Source organism: Hermetia illucens, chromosome 4, assembly GCF_905115235.1.
Source record: "Hermetia illucens chromosome 4, iHerIll2.2.curated.20191125, whole genome shotgun sequence".
In the NCBI taxonomy this organism is placed as follows: domain Eukaryota; kingdom Metazoa; phylum Arthropoda; class Insecta; order Diptera; family Stratiomyidae; genus Hermetia; species Hermetia illucens.
Genome location: NC_051852.1, coordinates 39,941,541 through 39,963,356, shown reverse-complemented (window position 1 = coordinate 39,963,356; position 21,816 = coordinate 39,941,541). Strand labels below are relative to the sequence as shown.

Sequence of the window (21,816 nt, the reverse complement as noted above, 5' to 3'; positions counted from 1 at the left end):
AGTATAGTAGTAGATAGTAGCGCACTGGATGAGAAAGTGCACTATTCCCCACAGTTTCAGAGCTTAACATCGTTTATGCTCAGAAGCGCTAGTCACGTTGTAGAATGTATTTCTTGAATTACTCAGGAAAGTCCAAAATTCTGAGGCGAGCATCCTTGGCTTTGTCATTGTCCGATAGTTGAAAGTAGCAACCTCTACAGCTTTGGGTAGTTATCTAAGAAATGGATAAACCTCCAGGGTTTCCACAATCTTATCACAATCACACTCTACCTGATCTTTCAGTATTACATAAACAATCGCAGCCATAATCAAAGTTCACTGATTAACGTTGCAGCGATATATTCAAATATTTATTAAAATTAAGAAACTTTCAATTACCCCAGAAATCCCGTTTATAAATTACTAGGATCAATTGTAGCGATCTCCTTCGATTATTATTGATATTGTGTATTAGTTGCAAGATAATAACTTTTTTGTTGGCAGCCAGCTGATCAGAGTAATCACGTCGTAAGCTTACTAGCTTCAGTTTCCATTCATTATCAGTTAGTCAACGATCACACTCAGAAGTGAGTGGAACAGTTTTCAAACCTGTCGTGTCAATAGAGCAAGTTTGCGAAGTGAGGAGGAAGTATCGGGAGTTTGGTGTACGAACTTACAATAATTTGTTAATGGTAAGTTCTAATAACATACATCACTGACTTTAGGATTTGTTTCGCACAATCGATTCCGTGGATTAATTACTCAGTAAATTTATTTTGTTATTAGTTCATTTTAACTGCTAGTGACACAGCGGTGAGTGAATAGGGACTTACGCTGAATAATTTTTGTAATTAATCTACCTTTCAAAATGTTGTAATCAAATCTTTCACCTGGTGGCTATCTAAATCTATATTTTCCAGCATTTCATTATTGTTATTTTCAAGGTTCTTTAATTAGGAATAAAGGGTAGAAATTCACTGAAAATTATATAAAAAAATTCAAAAATTATTTCAAAAATTACTCAATACATTGACTAAGTGTGAAATAAATTAGCCTAAATGGTTGGTTAAGTTTGCGCTAATTATCTGAATTTGCAAAGCGTATAATTGAATGCAAAACAGCATTTTAAATTTGGCAAATTGGATTGTGCCGTTCTGCAGTCAATTTCGAATAATAGCGGAAACCAAGCGCGAAAAATTTGATAACTGGCCTCCAGATTAAATTGAGTGACATTAAAAATTAACAGCTCTTGTTGGCAGTGGCCGTAAATGGAACGTACAGTTTTTCCACCTAATGGTATCCTGGCAATTGTTATCTGGATTAAGCGGAAACCATCTTTTTTTGTGAAAACATTAGTTCCATTCTGTCTTTCCAAAGATGGAAAATAACAATAAGTTGGCAAAATAACCTTTCAGTCTTAATAGTTTCGAAGTTGAAATTCAATGAATGGATTCTCTGCTCTGTTTTTGCATTTGTTTTTGAAGTTTTAATGTATCGCCAAGGATTTCTTTTTCATTCTGGTTGTCTTTGCTGCTAAAATATTAGAATGTTTTGCCAATTTTACGGTTTTTATATAGTATAACACGGTGATTATATGATTTATATTGGTAATATTGTTTATCGCTCTTTTCGAAAAACCGTCAGGTGGCAACTAGATATCGAGCTCCAAAGCTGTCTCCCGAATGATTAGATTGGTTTCACGACCGTAAAGCAATTTTACACTTTATAAGGTAAATACACAGAAAGGATTGTGAGAAACTTATTAAGTTCTTTGTCGGCTTTAGGCGAATGCGTTTCCGCGCTGTCTTCAATATTAGGGCCTCAGGGAATTCCTTTTACCAATGAGAAGCAAAAAGAGTAAGGAAATGTGTTAGTTTTGAGAAACCCCTGTACTTCGGTATCTCTGAATATTCTTCCCAAAAGAAAGAACCCAAACATTATGTGGAACACGATTCCATTTGTTAATCAATCATCTTTCTGACAATGATGTCCAGAGAAAGCTTCCTTGTGTCCGCATAGTTGACAAATCCCATACCATCAGGTTGTAATAAGCAGTGTGGAAGGGAGCAACTCTCAAATATCGATGTACGCATAAATATACGAAAGTTTGACTCCTATTTTAAAAAATGATTTTTTCCCTTTATATACTTAGGGCAATCCACAAAATCAACACTAAAATAATAAAATCCAATACCACCTTCCGCAAGAAAAAAAGTGTGATCGGTGTGGTTTGGCGTTGCAAAACATACAGTCACGCTTAGGATCTGGGTTAGGCATTAAACAATCTCACCATGTTTTTAGTCCGATTATCCGTGCAGTCTATTTGCTGCCCGACTCGTTTTCCCAAAAGAATTGCCACTCATTCGGTATATGTCGCCATTTCCATTTCTTTTGAGCACATTCATCTGCTGACCCATCACAGTAATACGCCGAGTCAGGGAGGGAGGACAGGGAGCGCGTTCTTAATTCCGCCATACACGTTCAGTTCGGCCTGTCAGTTACGACTGAAGAGTCCGCACTTGACCAGCGGCCGTAGCGCAGATGGGATGCAGTTGGTCTGTAGGTTTTGATTGTTCAGGTGGTCGGTGATCGATGATGGTTCTACCAACCGCCCCGACATGTTTGGTTATCGCTGGTGAATATTTTTGATAAATGCTCACACACAAAAATATCTCAAATTCTCGTTTCAAGACCTTCCAGGTCCAGAGTTGAATTAATTATGTTGCGGCTTGCGGATACGTGGACGGTACTTTCAGTTCAACTGAAAAACTATCTAGTGTGTGCAGATGCCCATCGCGTGATTCTGTTCATTTTAGGAAATCGAAGAAATTTCTAGCATCGCGCGTTACCAGAATTACTTCAAGTATAGATCAATGATTGTATGCCTCAATTCGGTGAACCGTATTCACAACCTCCACTATAGATCTCCCTGCTCTAAACGTGGATTGCCTGGGAGATAAATCCCCGACAGCACGTATCACTTCAATGAGCCTATTAGATTTTCGACCGATTTTCGAATAGCAATAATAATCTAATAGCAAAGTTTAGGGGATATAGCTATGGTGGTATCATTTTGACGTTCCACAAGACTATTCGTTTCCGCCAAGTCAACTATGTTTCAGATGAAGATACTGTCATAGCACACGAACTCAATTATAATTTCTTAATCGTGTCAGTCTATCTCCCTCTCAGTATCTCTAACAGGGAGTTCAACACGACCTTTGGTAAGCTCCTCACTTTTTGTGAGAAATATAACTTTGTACTCATCACTGGGGATCTTAATGCTAGATCCAAAAATCTGAGTGACTACTTCAGTAATGACAAATGGACGAGATTGGAGGCTCCTGCCCTCAACTCCTCATTTAATTTTCTTAACAATGGGATGCCCCCTTTTTTCAACTCACCGTCTGTGCCTAATCAATTAGGCTCGGTTTTATACATAGCTCTTACTAATTCTGCTAGTCAATGTTGGCAGTGGAATCCGATTATAGAGAAAATATCTAATAGTCACCACACTCCCATTTGCATTTCTACGCAGGTGCTGAATGTTTCTCCTAAATTCAAGATTGATTCAAATAGGTTAAAGATACAGATCAGCAACTTAGCGTCTCAAGTAGATATTTATACTCTTACTAACATTTTGAAAAGAGAAATTGCTGATGCAACTAGACCTTGTACCCAGCAAAAGACGTGGTGGGCCTCGGAGTTTAAATTCTACTTTATAAGGAAGCAAATCGCGTGTATAGGGGATTCAGGGTTAGATCCAGCACCGCAAATTTTCTTCTATGTGAGGAGGCAAACGTTTGTGAAATTAGCGTGAAATTTGGTCTGACTTATCTGTGATAAAATATATCAAGTCCTTCTGGAAATCCATGGATGGTTTTCGTGGTTACCACAGCGACAAGTTCCTATGGTGGGATCCTAAGAAAAATCTTGAATATCTTGATTTTCTGGCTAAGCAGTACCGCCTCGCTTCCCCCTCTCTTCCGAATATCTTGGATATCTCTCAAGAAGAGCTGATTGCTGCTTTGTTTAGGCACAAGCGTGCCTCCGTCCCTGGTACAGACAATATCACTTATCAGCATATACGTTCGTTGGCGTCGGAAACATTCTCTGCGGTGCTACAGGTGTTTAACTTCATTTGGTGCAAGTTGAGTCTTCTTGAGGACTGGTCTATTATTCGGGTGGTACCCATCCCAAAAAGGACCCAGAACTTTTGACCAGTTACCGCTTTGATGAATACAAAGTCCTGCCTGCTGACTGTTTTGCCTATTCGGCAGACAAATCTACGTCTACAACTAGTGCTGGACAGCGTTCAAGTTGGAAATGGCATTTTCCAAGGATGCGTTTTAAATCCAATGTTATTTAATGTCTATACAGTATCCTTGCATAATAAATGGTCTAATAGCAATGAAATGTTTGCAAAGGCAGGTAAATGATTCTGTTGATGAATCCCGAAGATTCGGTCTACTAATCAACATAACCAAATACCCATCTGTATCCCTCAAAAGAAGTAGGGTAACATCCCTGCTCATTAAAATTAATAATCTTACCCTTAATAATAATAATAATCGTTGGCGCACCAATCTAATTGGATCAGAGCCTTGAAGTGTGTTAAAGCACTTCATTTAAGAACGTGACGGTACACTACAAGATTATGATACCCTATATGAGGCAATGTGATCAGCATTGCGCTCGCCCCTGATTTGACTTAGGTATTCACTTACAGCTGAGTCGACTGGTATCCGACGTCAAATTGCGATACAAATCCCACTGCCACTAGTGAGATTTTAGCCGCGACCTTCCGTATGACAAACTTGTGCTCTAACCACTCAGCTATCCGGATACATCTTACCCTCGCCCATGTCAAATTCATCACCTTTTTAATTAGAAAGATAACGAGGAATTGTTCGGTCAGAGACCACTTGAACTCCATTATTCCAAAAACCGTAAAGGCAGGCAGGTTGATTAATTTTTCAACTGGTTTTTCTTGGGGCCTCACACCCCGTAAGGCCATCAATCTCTATAGATCTGTGGTAAGGCCCATCATAGAGTATACCGCTAGGTCTACTATGAATTCTTCGTTTTGAGAATGAAGGGGGTCCTAAGTCCGCATCAACTTAATGCAGGACCGGACTATGAATTCGCCAAAATATTTTGAAAACAAGGTCCACTCAATATCTGCTTGTATCATGAGAGGATGCCTGTGGCTGATCAGAATCACCCCATTGCACCAGATTTTTGCTTTAGCCAACGGGCCGTCTCTCCATTTCAGAAGGCTCCTCTAAAGAACTTAAGAAATTAAAGGAAAGAAATCGCAAAACCTATCATTTAGTGGTTCAGAACCCGGATGTTGAAAGTCGTTCCGGAACTTGCTTGGCACTGTAATTCCCAATTCAGGCTATCCTGTGGTATAATTTGGGGGGCACATGTGGCAGAGCCCAGATGGCGGCTGTTGTGGTAGAGCGGTGGAGAACCTCAGATCAAGGGGTTTTCTGGTACTGGCGTCTGATACTGCGTTCATGCGTGGTGGATCTGCCTGTGCGGTGGATGGTCCGGATGGGATGCTCACGTTTTTCCTTGAATGTCAATTCGGTTTTGGCGGATGAACTTTTTGCGTTGCTTCTGGCCATCAAGGTGGTTTTCAGGATGGGTGAGGAGAAGGTTGATATCGTTACAGACTGTCTCCATACTTGTAAATTACTCAAACAAACTACACCATTGCATCGCATTAGGTCAACTCGTCCATGTGTAGATTCGTAAGGCTCGTAAGGTCCCAAAAGTTTGGTCGAACCTTCCCCTGTAGATGTTCTGAAGGCAATTCGGTAACACTCCTATAGAGAGTGGGAGGATTACTTTTTGGCGATATCACGTTTAAAAGACCATTTTTCTCTAGCATTCACGTGGTTTACCCATAATTGAACCGGAGACTACGAGTACGCTTAGGGCTATTACAAACTTTTTTCTCAAAAGGTTTGGAAACTTAGATTCGGACAAATGTAACAATTGCATGGTTAGAGAAACTAACGGTGGCATCTTTGGGTGTGAGGATTATGCCCGGTTTCGGGTTAGGTGTAGATGGTATAATAAGTTTTTTAACCTTGAACAAATATTTTTGAATATATATATTTATTTCTTTAAGCAGGCTACAGTCATATAGTTTCAGTTTCTTCGTGGCACGACATTTTCTGCCATCTTCGTTCTTGTTTCTTGCGTTGATAATGTTCCTACTACGCACGAAATTTAGTAAACAGATTTTCGCCTAACTCCAATTTTTCGTGTAACCAGTTTATAACGAAGTCGTCATGAGCTACCATCCATCTCGTTGATTAGTTCCTGCCAGCAGCGAACTTTCCAGTCTTCTCCGTATAAATAGCTCTGCTTTGCGCCGATGCTGTGTAGTTTTTGATTTCCATGCTGCTAAAATTGAACTCCATTGCTTCTTTCCATTGTTCCTTGGGTCTACCTTTTTCATTTAAATGTCGCATTTTATGTGTCATTCTTACAACTTTATCAGGTTTTCAATTTTATGGTTATAGTTTATGGATATACCTTTAGGGGCAAAGTTGACTTTAAAGACCCAGTTTTAACTCCATAAGTTAGTACTAGTCTTATGACGCTATAATATATTTTGAGTTTAATTTCTTCTGGAAAGCTTTTTTTCCTGTTACTCACACATATTTCAAACATTATCTGTGATCCTCTGACTGATGTATCTTCATTTCTGTGGAAATCATTTCATCCATATATTTAAATTCTGAGATATATGCATTTCATATTATTGATGATGAAGAGCGTGATCTCACCAGATATTTTATCCTTTCAAAGTTTACCTCTATTCTTACTTCTACTGCTGTTTTTTTCAAGGTCGCGAAGGCCTCTTTAAGATGGTTAATTTTTTTTCGGAATTATGACTGCGTCCTCTGCGCAATGAAACCCCCCCTTAACTTCATTGTGGAGTTCAAAATTTTGCAACAATACAACTCATAATATATTATATGGCACCAGAAAAAAGTGATTTCAAACCATACCAGCGAAGGGAAATTTTCGAAATTTCGAACAGACTGCTAACTCTTCTAAGACGTGGGACCGTTCTTTAGGCCAACCTTTAGGCAACCTGTTTTATGATGACGTTAATAATAATAAAGACTCACCAGGAAGGAAGAAGGATTTCCGTTTACTTTACCTTTAATAAAAAGGATTTTCAGACATGCAACGAAGGCGTGTAGATGAAAGCAGGCTGTGATGCTTGGGTAGTTCTAGCATCATGGATGGTATGAAACCACCTCCAAGTGCTCCATCCCGAAATCTCCTAAATATTGATTGGGCGGCGTATAAACTTGCGCCGAATATCTAAATTACTGTCCATACTAAGCGTATTCTATCCATTGGTGGAATTCAAAAAACAACCCTCGTGATTGGCAATATTATTAGAGACGTTTTGAAGTTTGAAATAATGATAAGATTATTTCCCAATTGAGTTATCTAGATCAAATCAACTGAAGATTGAAACCGGTGGGAAGAACTCGGCTGTAATGAAGAATATAGGATCTGTTGAACGGTGAACCTGGAGACGTCTTTACGAAGTGGAGTTTCTTGAGAAAAGAGTGCGGAAAGTTATGGGGAAACGATGTGCCCGAAGAACATTTCCCAACTAGTGTGCAGAACCCAAATTATGAAGCTATGTCTGGGTATAGCTCATATCCCAATGACAGGTCCTTGGTCTCGAAAATTTTATCTTTCAAGCGAGTTAAACGGGCGCTTAAATCATTCCATAAGTATAAATCTGGAGTCCAAATAACATGCTTCCTGTCCGATTGTTAGAAGGAGTGAATATCCTAGGCCTGCATATAAGGAATATAAACGGCGACGCCTATGGGACTTTTGTTTCTAAACCTAGGAAATCCGACTGATCGAGGATCCCTTCTTTTTGAAAAATTGCAAAGATTTTCGATCGTAGCCATATCTGACGCGGCAAAAGACCAATCGTACAGCCATACGACGGACTATATGACTTTCCGATTCCTCTTTGAAAAAAAGAGTATATCAGCGTAGTCAACATTAATAATGGTCGCAAACTGCCACACCGACATTTATGGATGGAGGTCGAGGTTACGATTGTCTTCGTTAAACTCGATGATGAAATTGATCCCCTTTGCAAAAATGATGGCCATGTCCTAGGCGATATTCTATTATTCTAGCCGCGTAACAGACACTTCGAACTGCAACTAGAATATAAAGAATTAATCCAAAAGACCATCAGCCTTGGATCAGTGGAACTGTAGGATAGATCCTTCTAATAGTCCCAGGTGATTTGTAGTGTCTTGTTCTTCCGAGATTTTTTTTTTCACCTCATGCGTCTCTAGCTCAAGTCAACTCTGTTTGATGATTCCTAATGAATCTAGGGTTTGCCAAAAGTGCAATTGTGTCAAATGATAAGCTCAGGCTGGAAGAGCCCCAAAAGAGCGGTTTGTTTTTGCTACTATTAATTTTATGCCCAGTAAAATATAGTAAAAGGAGATTATTTTTGTGGTAGAAACTGATCTCAGAAAGGCAAATAGAAGAGTTTTCAATATATGCTATATAGAAACTGTCTAAACATACATGCCCACATAGAAGGGTATCACCATAGCAGAAAACCGCCTTGGCTGGACTCAAAATGTCAAAATGTTGGAGGTAATATTCTGCAAAAAAACTTGTAAAACGTTTGTGATGACAGGCAGAAGTGGCTATGGGACCGCAAAGGACATTAAACTAGTCAGTACTGCATTCTATCCCCAATGCTACCAGCAGCTGGCTTCTTGAGCATAGGACTTTCATGGCAAGCCATCCAAAAAGCTTTAATTGAGTTGAACAGGTGTCTTACACTGCGGACAGTATTTTTGCTAAGAGCTAGATCACCTCAATCAGTTATAACTATATAGTCACAGTGATATCGCGGATATTTTCTTCTTATCAAGGGTTTTCGTAGGGCATCGACAAAGATATGGCCCACTTTACGCTGAATGGATCTAATGCTATTCAGCCAAAGATACCTGAATGTCTCCTCTTGTGGATGAGCAAAAACTGTCACTATCTTCCAGTGTAAAATATCTTGCAATGGTCTTGGGTACGAAGTTTAATTGGCGACTAGATAGGACTGCGTAATGTTTGTTGGAAAAACCTATATAGCTCTTTCGTTTGCAAAAATACCTTCCGAAAAGAGTTCCGTATATGTACCCAGCCGAAGTTTGTTTTATCTTCTACAATAGGATTAAGCTTAACAAAGAATCGACGGTGTGAGCACTATTTAAGCCATGTTGCCAAATAGATATCCTTAACATACTCTTGCACTTTCTTTCATTCAACCTTCATATCAACTACATTGTATTGTGGAGTGCTGTCAGGCTCCACAAATTATGAAATCTCACACCTAAACCTTGCGAGCATATCAATATCTTGAAACTGCTACCATAGGAAATTTGGGCACCTCAATTGGATTATGCTATACGAAAGCTAATTTTCAATAGAAATTTTGCTGCGGTATTCCTAACTAAGGCGTAGCCGAAGACCGGTGGTTGGTAGCAAGGTTGTGATACCTTTCACTGACAGCGTTTTCTCAATAACAAACAATCATCAAAATTGCAGTCTTCGAGAATGTGCCAGCGTTTTACAGATGGGGATACTAGCTATATGGGAAATTTATCGGCAGTTGAGGAGTTACTTAATCGAAGCAAAACTATTTCGACTAATAGTCAAGTCGTCCTTAGTGCCCTAGAGTCGGCGGTTAATTTCTCGAAGCTGGTGAGCTAATGCGGGCACGAACTGAACAATGTAGGTGTGTTGCCCAAAGCCTCCCCCTTCGGATTCTGGGAGATATTAACATAGAGTGGAAGAGACGTGTTGACGAAAAAGTCAAATTAGGCTCTTGGCAGCCTTTTAGGAAGCACAGTCTCCACCCTGGTAGTTAAATTATGTGCAACCTGTTTGATGACAATATCAAATGCCGTCAGAATGTGTGCGGTTTTTCAGGAACAATTTTAGGAACATGAACAAATCCTTTCAAAAGAGCGCTTCTGATTCTTATGTGGCGTTAATTTGTTGCATCTTGCCAAGCTTTTTGAAAATAGCAGTCAAACTTGATGTGACGCTGATGAGATCTGAGTGATCCTGGGAAATGCAAAGATGGGATAGCAGACATGGTCCTACCCATCTTATTATCACAATAACAGCAAAAGATTTACAAGTTTCAGTCACTATCAACACCTTACCATTGCGGCAATGTTCTCAGTATAGAGCTGATCTTCCCGGTTTTTGTAAGCATCAGCCTTAAAGAATGGCATTAATAGGTTGCACAGTATCTCTGCACTTCCTCGAGATGTTGAGTTTCGATCGCTTAACTACACAGCACATTATTTTAGCAATCTAAATTAAATTTCTTTATAGGAAAAAGTTCCGAATCCCACAAAAGCAGCCCGTTTTATTGTCTCAAAATTTAATGTAGCCAATGATATCATGGCTACATTTTGTAATATTGCGCAAGATTCTGCAATATTATCAAACAAAACAGCAATTAAGCTTCTCGAATTCATTCATATTTAATTAATAATGAATTAATGATAAAATTGAATTTATGGTCGGATCTTTGCACTTCAGATTTAAATACCGTTATTGTTATATAATATGGATTCGCTTTTAATAAGCCATGACAAGCGTGGAAAATTATGACTCAAATAAATAAACACATATTTGTACTACTCAAATTAAAAATGATAGTAAAGTAACCAACAATTTGTTATCAACAGTGAAATTAATAATGGTAATTTTTCTATATATTTTATAAGAATATGGAGGGAATAAAAAGAACAGTGAGTAATCGGAACCAATGGTTATCATTGCAGAAATGGAAATTTATAATGAAAACTTTTTGTTTTATTCCAAGAATGGGGAAAAGTATTCAGGTTTAATTTCTCCACGAAATTCTAATAATAAATTGGTATTTCCCTGTACCCAACTTTTAACCTTTATTTAAATTTTGGAATAAAGTTTATTTCGGATTGGTTTTTTCCTGAAAATTATATAATTTACGGACAATGTGCGTAGTAACGATTTATTAAAAATATCCCTATTTATGTGGAAAACCAATTTCTTAGAAACGAAACGAATTTATTTCAGTATCTACAGTTTTTTTATTGATTTCTTCCAATCTTATAACAAAACATTTTATTAAAAAACATAACTGCATTGTTGCTTTTCGGTTCATATGCTCCTATAATATAAATTAATTTGTTTATTCTGGCAAAAAATTTGGTACAAAAATGGCACTAGGTTCTTGATCACCTTAAAAATAATAATTAATTCTAGAACGTCATGGGGTAAGTTATATAAAACCTACATTTATATATATCTAGTGTAGTCAAAGTGTAAACATAAACATATTTTGAGAACACAGAAATTAGATGAAATGAAATAAATTTAAATTAAATATCTTAATTCCTCTTAACTTATTAAATTGCTTTTTAGTAATAATATTTGGCCGCTTGAGCAGACTATCAACTTTTCTTGTGGTTATTGTTATAACTTTCATTTTGCTTATGATTGAAATATATTTAATTTTGTCAGTTTCATTCCTCATAAGGAATATATATTGTGGTTGTATCCAATATTTCTATTCTATAAAAATAATTTCTAAATACTAGAAATCTCATAAATACATGTTTTTGTTTTAACGATAGTATGTGTGTCTGTCTGTGAAATTTACATGGTTTAAAAATGAAAATATGAATGAGCATGGCTACTGGTTTTATGGATGATTATGAAACAAAAAGAGAATACATTTCTGTGAAACTTAAACATAGAAAAAGCAATACTATGTACTATTCTGACTAGCTATGTGTTCTATGGCAACAACTGTACGTTCTAGCAAGCGTATTAATCTCTCCTCGCGTTCTTCCATACGTTTGAACATTTCTTCATCCCGTTTTTCACGTTTCTTCAAATATTCAATGAGTTCATAGTTTGTGCTCTCGGCATCTGTTGAGGTAGACAATTTTCGCTTAGTTCGCATCGAAATACTCGATGAATCTGTTACGTGATCGGTGTCAACTATAACATCAGGATGCAGGATATTGCGTTCGGAATCATTGTGGCCGTTCATGTAGATTTCCGGATGGCTGTAAAAGAACAAATGAAATAATTATTTAAAGTTTCTTTTCTTATCTAATGTTATGAAATATGATCCCGCAAAATCAAATGAAATTCATTCACACAGCACGAGCGCGGTCACGTGTCGGTCTGATAATAGATATTAGTTCCTCTGGTGTGCCCTTCCTGCGCAGCATATTTCAAATACACCCCCTGTCGATGCTGCCGGAAGTTTTCTCAAAGTCGATGAAGATCCGGTGCAGTGGCGATTTGAACTCCGCATAGGACAGAAATCACCTTGTTCACTGTACTAAGCCATCTTATCCATAAGAGGTGGAATTTTGCCAGACATTATTCGGTTGAGAGCGTTGGTTAAATGTTCGTTCTATTTCTTAAAATGCTCATCATCGTGGATGTTAACAACTTTCACAGGACCATCGAAAAATTTGCGACCACGTGCAAATTCTTCTATATACGGCAGCGAAATCGTTATTATTTGCGTCAAATTTTGCGTCCCTGACTAGCGTAATACTAAATTCCGTTTGTCATGGCGTATGTTGTGCTGCAGTTTTCAAGGGCCGCCGCGGTACCGAACTCTCACCACCACTCGTAGCGGCAATAAGACCCTTTAGTTCCCTACGATCTGCTTCCAAGTTTCGGCAGTCAGCTAGTTCTTATGGTGCACCTCTTCGGGGCGTGCTCAGCCATTTCACTTGTGTCAGAGAAATGAACACTTATGACGCTGGCTCAGTGCTCATCAATATTAGCCGACGAGCTGTTCAATATGTATGTCGTCCAGCCAGAAAGACAATTTTCCCGCTTCCGAGTAGCTGTCAACTCTCGAAAGCGGACTGTGTTAGGGTTTAGTGATCTAGGCTTACCACTCCCACAAGAAGATGCGGACAAGTGATGACCTCTCCCGAAGTTGATACCGTCGCTTCCTTGTTTCGTACATTCAGAAGATAGATCAATAAAAACTCAACAAACTTTATGGCATACTCACAGTGTGTGAGGTAGCGGAAGTTTCAGAAAGTCAGCAATCTGTTACCATTCCCATTGCAGTTATCGAAACTGAGTTTCCCCATCACATGTCCAAGCGAGTTCAAGAATAACCACCTTTAGGAGGTCTCTCTTGGATTGCATTGAGTTGCTCATAGAAAGTATCCTTCTCCTTTGCATCGAGAATCTTACTTAACTCATTCTGGACCGGAATTCCGAAGTTAATATTTGGTCTGATATTGGTTCCCAGGCTTCATTTTACAACGAGCTGGGAATATATTGTGTGGATTCTAAGCCCCCCAAGCTCACAGGAGAATTACTATATCAACAGAGTGTTGAGTTCCCGACTTAATAGTACTCCCTGTGACGCCTAGGTATTAAACAGCTATCAGACAATAGTGAATTTTCCTCTCTTAAATGGGCTTGGATCCGTCCACGGCGAAGCAACAGAATATTGTAGTAAAAACTGATTTAAACATAAGATAGGTTAACCGAATCTCATCCTAGTTAAGAACAGGAAATCATGCAAGTCAGTATTGGATGTTTTGAATTCTACCTAAACATGTCTCGATTGGTAAACCACTTGGCTATTATTGTTGATAAAGTGAATAAGATATGATAAAAGCAAAGCAATGGATTTCAGAGATTTCGTAAGTTTGCCACATTGCCGTTACTAAAAATTTTGAAAGTAAAAAAATCAATTTCAATCTATAATAAACGCCTATACCCTGGGAAATGATAAAAAATCATGTGATTTGAAATAAACAAACAGCACATGAGTCATTGAATTTCAGCTCTATCTTGCAACTTCGCCCAACATTACGTAGTCAAAATCAATTGTTTTGACTATTAATGGTTTAAACTCTTATATGATAAATAGGCTAACCATCCGACATAACATCAAAGTTCCAAGAACTAAGGTCATATTAATGGCATTGTTCTTTCCCATGGTATATCTTTTCCGGCTTTTGCATATCTAAGGACATCTAAAGGGCGAGAGCGTCCAGATTCTTCGCTTCGACGCTTTCGAGCTTTCTTCGTTTCGAATTTGAGGACGGCGACTAGTTCCAGATGAGATGCAAGGTCATCTGTTCTCAGTTTTCATATTGACCTCACATAGAATAGTCAAGCCCACCACATAAATTTCGTTGTGGATATTAACTTAAGAAGCATCGTGTAATACATTCTGTATTAGCTGACGGATGTATTACGTGCTAATATAGAAACCAAAGAAATATAGAAGGAGCTTTCGACAAAATATCGCATACAGATATACGAAATGCCCTAACCCGCAAGAGAGCCGGGAACACTTTAGTCTTCTGAATGCTACAGAGTAGGTGAGTTGAAGCATAAGTACGAATCCAATTGTCATGAACACACACCCAAGGGCAGGGATACCCTTGGTCTTTCTGGGATTGACTCCTCTTTAACTTTACATACAGATGCAGGCAAGGAAGGTAGTCTTCAGAATGTCTGAGAGTATCGATGATGCCGACAGTTGTCTAAATCGAAAGAAGATCTAGGCGGTGTCCCGAATTATTGACACCAAGGAACAAAATGACAGTGAAGTTTCATTTCGAGAAGGAATTCCAAACGCGATGAGGCAACTTGGCAAACTGGGGGAGAGTAGCAGTGATCTACGGCTAACTGACGGGGCCCACACAGCTTAAGGAGCGGGCGTAAGGATCATTGGTCCAAACAGAACGTACTTTGAACCGATGGATAAACATACCTGTATATTTCAGGCGGAAATATACGACATATATAGGTGTGCCTCCTTTATATCTCTAAGAAATTGTAGATACCAGGGCCTTGCGATTCTGACTGATGGCCAGGCGGCTATCAAAGTCATTTAGGTCTGACCACGTGAATCTTAAACTGGCATGGAAATATGGTTGGCCCGTACAATAAGGTCTGGATATTCTGGTGCTCAAATTATATTGGGTTAGAAGCCAATGAGCCAGTGAATGAGCTAGCTTGCAAAGGAACAGGGATGCCTTTATATTATCCAGAATACTTTTGTGGAATCAGAAAAAAACTCATGGCCATCACATTGAGAAATGAATAAAGGCAGTTGAGGGAACCATACTGGGTGAATTTATCAGGAACGATTATTCATGGGGGGTGCGAACCAAAGCAATCGCAAGATTGTTTAAATCTTATCAAGAAGAGCCTTAATAGGAATACTCACTAGTTACTGCAGCTGGGGAGCTAGGAATATCTGAGTACACTTTTTACAGATTTTGAGGGGAGAGTGATGAAAACTCCATCCTTATTCTATAACAATATCCAATAATTGTGCAAAGTAAAAGTAGGAAACATCTTAAAATTCGTATCGGTCATATACTTGATCGACATGTTATAGTTAATAGATACACTACACCCACTAAAGGGGCGCAAAAGGAGATTTTCCACCTTATTCACATCTTAAAAGAAGATGCCGTAGACTGAGCGTTCCTTCTCTCAGACATCGTGAGCCGACCCCGCAGTTTACCAACCTTTTTAAATCAATTTCAGGAACGCTTGTAGTGAGAAAAACTCCTGACATATCAGCTCTGTTTATCGATCTACTGCCTAGGAACATCCCAGAATTAATGTTGAGATGGTATTGTACATTGAACCTTAGTATCTCAACGTCGCACTTCGCCTAGAAGTCAGAAAAATTGCTTTTTAAATGATCGCGGCTCAGTAACTCTTTTGGGGGTTATCCGTACACTTTCACTCTCAGACATGGTGAATTAGTGTCGTTGCGCAAGATCCATTCATCGACTTGAACAGTCTTGGCTGCAAACGTCGAGCCGTTTTGATTGACGAGTTGTGATCTTCAGAAAAACGTTGTCGTTTCGGCTTATATTTGGCCACAGTTGCTTCAAATGAACCCTTCCACCTAGGTTTGGTATAACTCGGAGTAGGTATGTCTGGAGGTTTCCCGTTTTTTGCTCGGTTCGGTTTCCCACCAGATTAATATGGAAAAACGTCAGGTAGTGTCCGAATATATATCCATCGATAAGTTTACGACTCTTGCCCAGATCATCGGCAGAACCGAAATTTTGTTTTTGTTTTATCATATGAGGCTGGCATAGGTTTAGCTTTTAAGTCAAAAGTAAGTAAATCTCAAGTCTTTTCCCAAGATGAAATTATTCCAAACTATGGCACGGCTGGTACATAAAGCATCTTATTTACTGCCCACTCATATTTCAAATCCTATGATCGTCTCAATCCTTAGCACGCTAGTCACATCCTGGCTTGAAGTTTAATTGCCACTTAGCTCCTGGTTTCCCACTAACTTCTCACTATTGGTTTATTCTATTAGTCCTTTCTACCGCGGGAAGGCAGGTAATTATTGTGATTGCTTACATGGCGAACGCTCTAACAAAAGGGCAAAATATATATTCAAGCGTCAGATCTCATGACACTAAACTGGCTAGTCCTAATTGAAGGACTAAAAAGTGCTGAGACTAAAAATTATGTAGTACATCGTCTATCTTAAAAATATATGGATCGTAATGTTCATTACATTCATGATCTTAAATGAAGATAAAATCAAAAACTTCTACTCTGTACATATTATACATATATTGACAACAGCTAAATTGCATAACTGAGTTTGTGTGCCGCAAAAAGATAAGGTTAAACACAATACGCTCCCAGGTCTAGTTTTTATGTTAACTTCAAACAACTGGAAAAGAAACTAAACATGCCAAAGGCAAGCTCCTTTTCTATATTTGGAGGTAACTTAAGGTAGAACGGTATGATCTACATATGTGAACACATAGCATAAAATTTTGAATATTTGCACGTAAGTTTCATGTGTACCACAATAAAATACATTCATTTTTGCATAATCTCAATAAGGTCTAATGAAAGTATATCATCCCTAACAGTTACCATTATCTTCTTCTCATTCATCACAAAAATTCCTTTACGATAAATTCGTCTTTACCTCCCAAAAAGAAGATCAACTGGTTTCGTCAGTAATCTTACCAGGATTCTTTGCATACCATACTATTCTACTTGACTACTTTGAAATTTAAAACCGGAATGTTCACCGGCAATGTGCAAAACAAAAACGCAAAAGAGGGTCGGAATGTTCACTTATTCCCTTGCTACCCTTCTCAAAACACATGTGGTAAGCATTCCTCAAAAGAGATGATCATGTAAACGTCTCAAAACCATCGGAATGCTACCCATATTGGTTTTATGGGTTCAAGCGACACAGTTTGCGCGACTGTTAGGGTATTTCATTTAATGGGAATTCTAAAAATAAATTTAAATCGGTCTGAACTCGAGATTTGGAATAAATGCTTGTGCAAAGGAACCATGGATATGAATAGAAGGACTAGTATGCTCATGTATACGTACCCATTATAGTTGTTCTGCATGTATGAATTGTCGTTATCCTCCTCGTAATCGGGATATTCTTTTCTGAAAGGAGTAAAGAATTATTTATATGTGTTGGATATCAGCGGAAACCATATTCATCATGGTAAATTTTACAGCACTCACTTTATAGCTATATCACTAAAGTTGAAGTGATCGTCCTTGGTATCATCGTCATCCTCCTCATCATCATCGCAGTCTTCACTATTATTATTCCGTGTGTTATTTGCTGATGTTACTGGTGGATTCATGTAGTTTGGCATTTTCCGTATTAACGTAATACTGTTATTACCATTATTAAATATCCCGTTTTCAATAGCTAACGCAGCAGGTCCGAGAGGATTTGATTGGACACCTCCTCCATTCATCTGTTCTTTGGCCATACCATCCGCAATGGTCATGGTATTGTTATTCATCATCATCATTGCTCTTCGTCGCTGATAGTATGATTCGGTTTTGATTCGTTTCTGATTTGTTCCCCAGCTTTCACCCCGTTGATCCTCGATTTCTTTGAACAAACCCATATAGGGCCAATTGCGACGAACATGTTTCTCAGGATTACGTTTTAATTGGGTGTAAATTTTTTTGAGATTCTCATAGCGATTACAGCATTGCTTGGATGTTCGCTTCTTATCATTGTACCGATTCAGGATGGAGGCAACCATCTCCCAAACTGAGGAATGATTCTTTCGATTTGACTGAAATGCATTTTGAATGCGATCGGATTTCACGATGTTTAGGAGCGTCACCGATTCGGAGACATTGAAGTAGCTATCTGGAGTGCGAGGAGCTCGTTGGTGGGCTTTCATTGCGGCCATTGTGGAGTAAGTTTATAATTGACGAGATCACAGTAATTGTGTGTTTTGGATTGCTAGATTCAGTTAATGGGCATGAGATCGAACCAGTTGATTTCAAGGTGGATTTTTGGAGTTTCCTTTCCGAGGGGTTATGAGTTGGAGCTGAGCACTAGTAAAAATTATTTAGGACTCCTTTTAATTATAATCACATTGATTATGACGATCTCTACAGTTATCGAGATTTTCCCTTAAATATTAACAGAGATCTTCAGTGTTGATCCTTTGGGTTCCACTTTTCGAAATATCATAAATTCTTCCAATTTAGATGTTTTACCCTTAAACTGGATTAAACATTGCTTCTTCTTAGATGAGTCTTGAAAGGCACTTTCTATCAATTATATTCATATTTCTTTGGTTTTCTCTATTTTTTTAATCACAAACGTAATTATCGCATTGTAGCTTTTCGTTGAGACTGATGAACGTAAATAATCTGAAAATGCATGAGAAGTAAAACATTTTTTATTGCAAATAAATTAGTTATTTGTAAATCGCGAGCTGTTATCTTGTTTGATTGTATTCTTTAATTTAAAGGGATTCTAAATAGTTATTGGCATAAGTCTACTGCAGAGGGTTTCATTCACTTTCATGTGAACATTTCACATTTCACTTGCATGTGAATTCTGGGTTTTGTCAATAAACCTCAGTCTAATTTTCGTTAGCGTTGCCAATAGTTGAAACCGATTAGCATAATGAAGCAGATGATTAAATGGACGCATCCTTGTTAATGCGGATTGAGAGATTAACTCTATACAACGTAGGATAAATTACAATCAGCACCCCAATGATGGTATTTGACTGAATGCTGTATGCAACGGCACAAAATAGTCATCGGATTATGTCATAATAGGAAAACTTAAGTTGATATGTTATTATTATTCTGTTAAGGGAAAGTCGCACTGCGTTTTTAAAGAACTATTGTGCCCTTTTTACTGGTTATAGTGTGTCTATTGATCATAATATCACAAGCAGGTCTATAACCGTCAGGAACTTTAGTATGTCCCCCCCCCCCCTTCCAGATCTTTCAGCTTTGCATCTGGTATTAAGTGTTCTCCCAGATGTCTCGACCTACTTTGCACAAGTGCCGGACACTGTCCTAGGACGTGTATAGAGGTTTCGTCATACTCCTCACAAAGCCTGCAGGCAGTGTCCGTAGATATCCCTAGTTTGCCTAGGTGATAGTTCAGTCGACAATGATCAGTAAGAATTCCCACATGATTCGGAGGTTATTTTTGGTGAGGTTTAAGCAATCCTTTGTGCGCATGGGTTCGTATCCCCCAATAAGCACCCTGGACTGCTCCATCCCTGGTAGGCCCGCCCAGTATAGTTCCCTCAACCGTTCCTCCTCATTTCTTAGAGTCATAGCCATGAAACCATTTCGAATTCCAGAGGTTCTGGCCCATGTAAAGGCGTCCCTGCTCCCTTTTTGGCTAGTTCGTCCGCTGCCTCGTTGCCTTCCAACCCAGCATGGCCTGGCACCCGAAGTATCCAGACCTTGTTGGATCAGCCGAGTGTATTCAGTCTCTCAAGCCATTCCCACACCAGTTTAGAGTTCACCTGGTTGGACCTAAGTGCCTTGATCGATGCTTGGCTATCGGTAAGAATAGCTATGTTCTGTCCTCTATAGTTCCTTTGGAGATTAAAGGAGGCACATTTATCTATGGCGTACATTTCCGTCTGGAATATGCTAGTGTACCTGCCTATTGGCTCAAAGTACACTTTCTTTGGACCAATGACACCGGCACCCGCTCCCTCTGCTGTGAGGGATCCATCAGTTTACCAAGTAATCAGTTGCTGATTTAAGCCGTATGTCGCAGCCACGCTCTCCCAGTTTGCCTTGTTACTCCTACGTGTTTCAAATTTCTTATCGAGGTGAAACCTCGTTGTCATGTTATCCCTTGGTATCAGTAATTCGGGATACCGTCTAGAAAGAATATCAATCTTCCTTCGGTTGATATGTTTAATTTGCTTTATTTTTAAAAAAACAGTAGTGATCAAAGAGCACATCATTATTACATTATTTTACCAAGTCTTCCTATTCAAAAAAGTAGTATTTTGATGTTGTTTTTGAAGAATGATTTAGGGTATATATTCCTCTAATTATGTGCAGCCTCCATAACTTAACTTTATTAAAGCACTAATCATGAAGCGGTTAAAAGGTATAATGAAAGGTTCGAGTTGGAGGCTGGCGTGTTGAAATACTGTAGTACCCTTTTTTCATCGGTCATAAAAGATGACCTCTACAGCCGTCGCCCAACCTCTACACACAACGCTCCAAATTGTGTCTTTCAACTATAGATTGTACATGACATCAGCTTCTCAAATTTTGTTTTATTCTAGACTCCACGCGCGTTTGTATCCATATTTCTAGAGGAATAGCTCTAATGGTTTATTAGTTTCTCGCCTTTTTGTCTAATAATGTTTCTTATTGCATATCCTTTCTCTTCTCAATATCTAGGAATCTTTCGGAATACGAGTCTTTTTGGCTAGAGCAATTGATTAGCAATTGGATGACCTTATGGAGTTAGTTGATTAAATATTGTACCTGACCGCACCTAGCACTTTACCTTTGGTCAATTTTTGGATTTTGGGAATTTGGGATATCCGAGGTTATCTTGTGAATATTTACATATCTTTCATTCTTTATGAGGAGTACGGATGAATGTATATGTTGGATATTAGTTGGAATTACGGTGTTGTTTGGTCGTCTTCAATATTTCACCTATATTCAGGTTTCGGCGTTATCTCTGGCACTGCAACGAGGAGTAGCTCGTTTCCAATCTCTTCCTTCTATTTTAAGGTTTTGTGTGAAACAAACCCTTATTAAAATCGATTCAATGTCTGTCAGTCTGTCACACTCGATTTACTCGGAAATGGCAGAACCAATTATGATGGAATTTGGTAAGAACATGTGGTCGGTGTGCCTCTTTACATGCAGGGAGTGGCGCCATTTTGCGTTTAGTTTGAAGAGGGACTCCCCATACATGCAAAGGGGGGTGTAAATTTTTTTCGCAGAATATGGTCGTATGGGGTATCAAATAAAAGGCTCGAATAGTACTTTGCGAAACTGGTCCTATTTTCTATATTGGGTGAAACATAGCGGAGCTAGGGCTCAAAACGTGAAATAGGTCTCGCTCTCAGAACCTATCCAACCGAAAAATATGAATAAATCACGGTGATACATCTGTATGAAATCTAGGCCTAAGTTAATAATAGTATATTACCATGTTTTAGAAATTTACCGGAAAAACCCCCTCAAGTTCATCCCAGGCGATAATATAGGACATAATTCTGAAAAGCTTGAAGGCAAGCCAACTATTATTAACAAAGTTATAGAAAGTCAAAGTTTTGCATTTCAGATAAATTGATTGCATCCTAAGAAGTGTATGACTTCATTATCATTTAAAATGAACTCATACGAACGGTGGGATCCATGGGGACGTTTTAGTTTTCCTTTTTTGGTTTTTTTTTGTTATTTATT

General features: G+C 38.6%; 2 protein-coding genes across 5 annotated transcripts in view; one reads left to right on the top strand and one right to left on the bottom strand.

The window, feature by feature from the left end:
* Window positions 1–525: 525 nt before the first annotated feature.
* LOC119654380 (carboxypeptidase Q-like) overlaps window positions 526–21,816 on the top strand; it is a 66,326-nt gene continuing 45,035 nt past the window's right edge. The window contains exon 1 of the mRNA XM_038059742.1: window positions 526–671. Within this exon, the coding sequence (XP_037915670.1) occupies window positions 669–671 (3 nt within the window). The 5' untranslated portion in view covers window positions 526–668. The remainder of the gene's footprint in view (window positions 672–21,816) is intronic.
* LOC119654381 (probable serine/threonine-protein kinase DDB_G0288147) overlaps window positions 11,135–21,816 on the bottom strand; it is a 38,445-nt gene continuing 27,763 nt past the window's right edge. For 3 of the 4 annotated variants that reach the window (XM_038059743.1, XM_038059745.1, XM_038059744.1), the window contains exons 2-4: window positions 17,608–18,768; window positions 17,464–17,526; window positions 11,171–12,131 (exon numbers count right to left, since the gene is read on the bottom strand). In XM_038059743.1, the coding sequence (XP_037915671.1) occupies window positions 11,828–12,131; window positions 17,464–17,526; window positions 17,608–18,299 (1,059 nt within the window). In that variant the 5' untranslated portion in view covers window positions 18,300–18,768 and the 3' untranslated portion in view covers window positions 11,171–11,827. Of the gene's footprint in view, window positions 12,132–17,463; window positions 17,527–17,607; window positions 18,769–21,816 lie in introns of all 4 variants that reach the window. The other variant, XM_038059746.1, reaches the window with a different exon arrangement.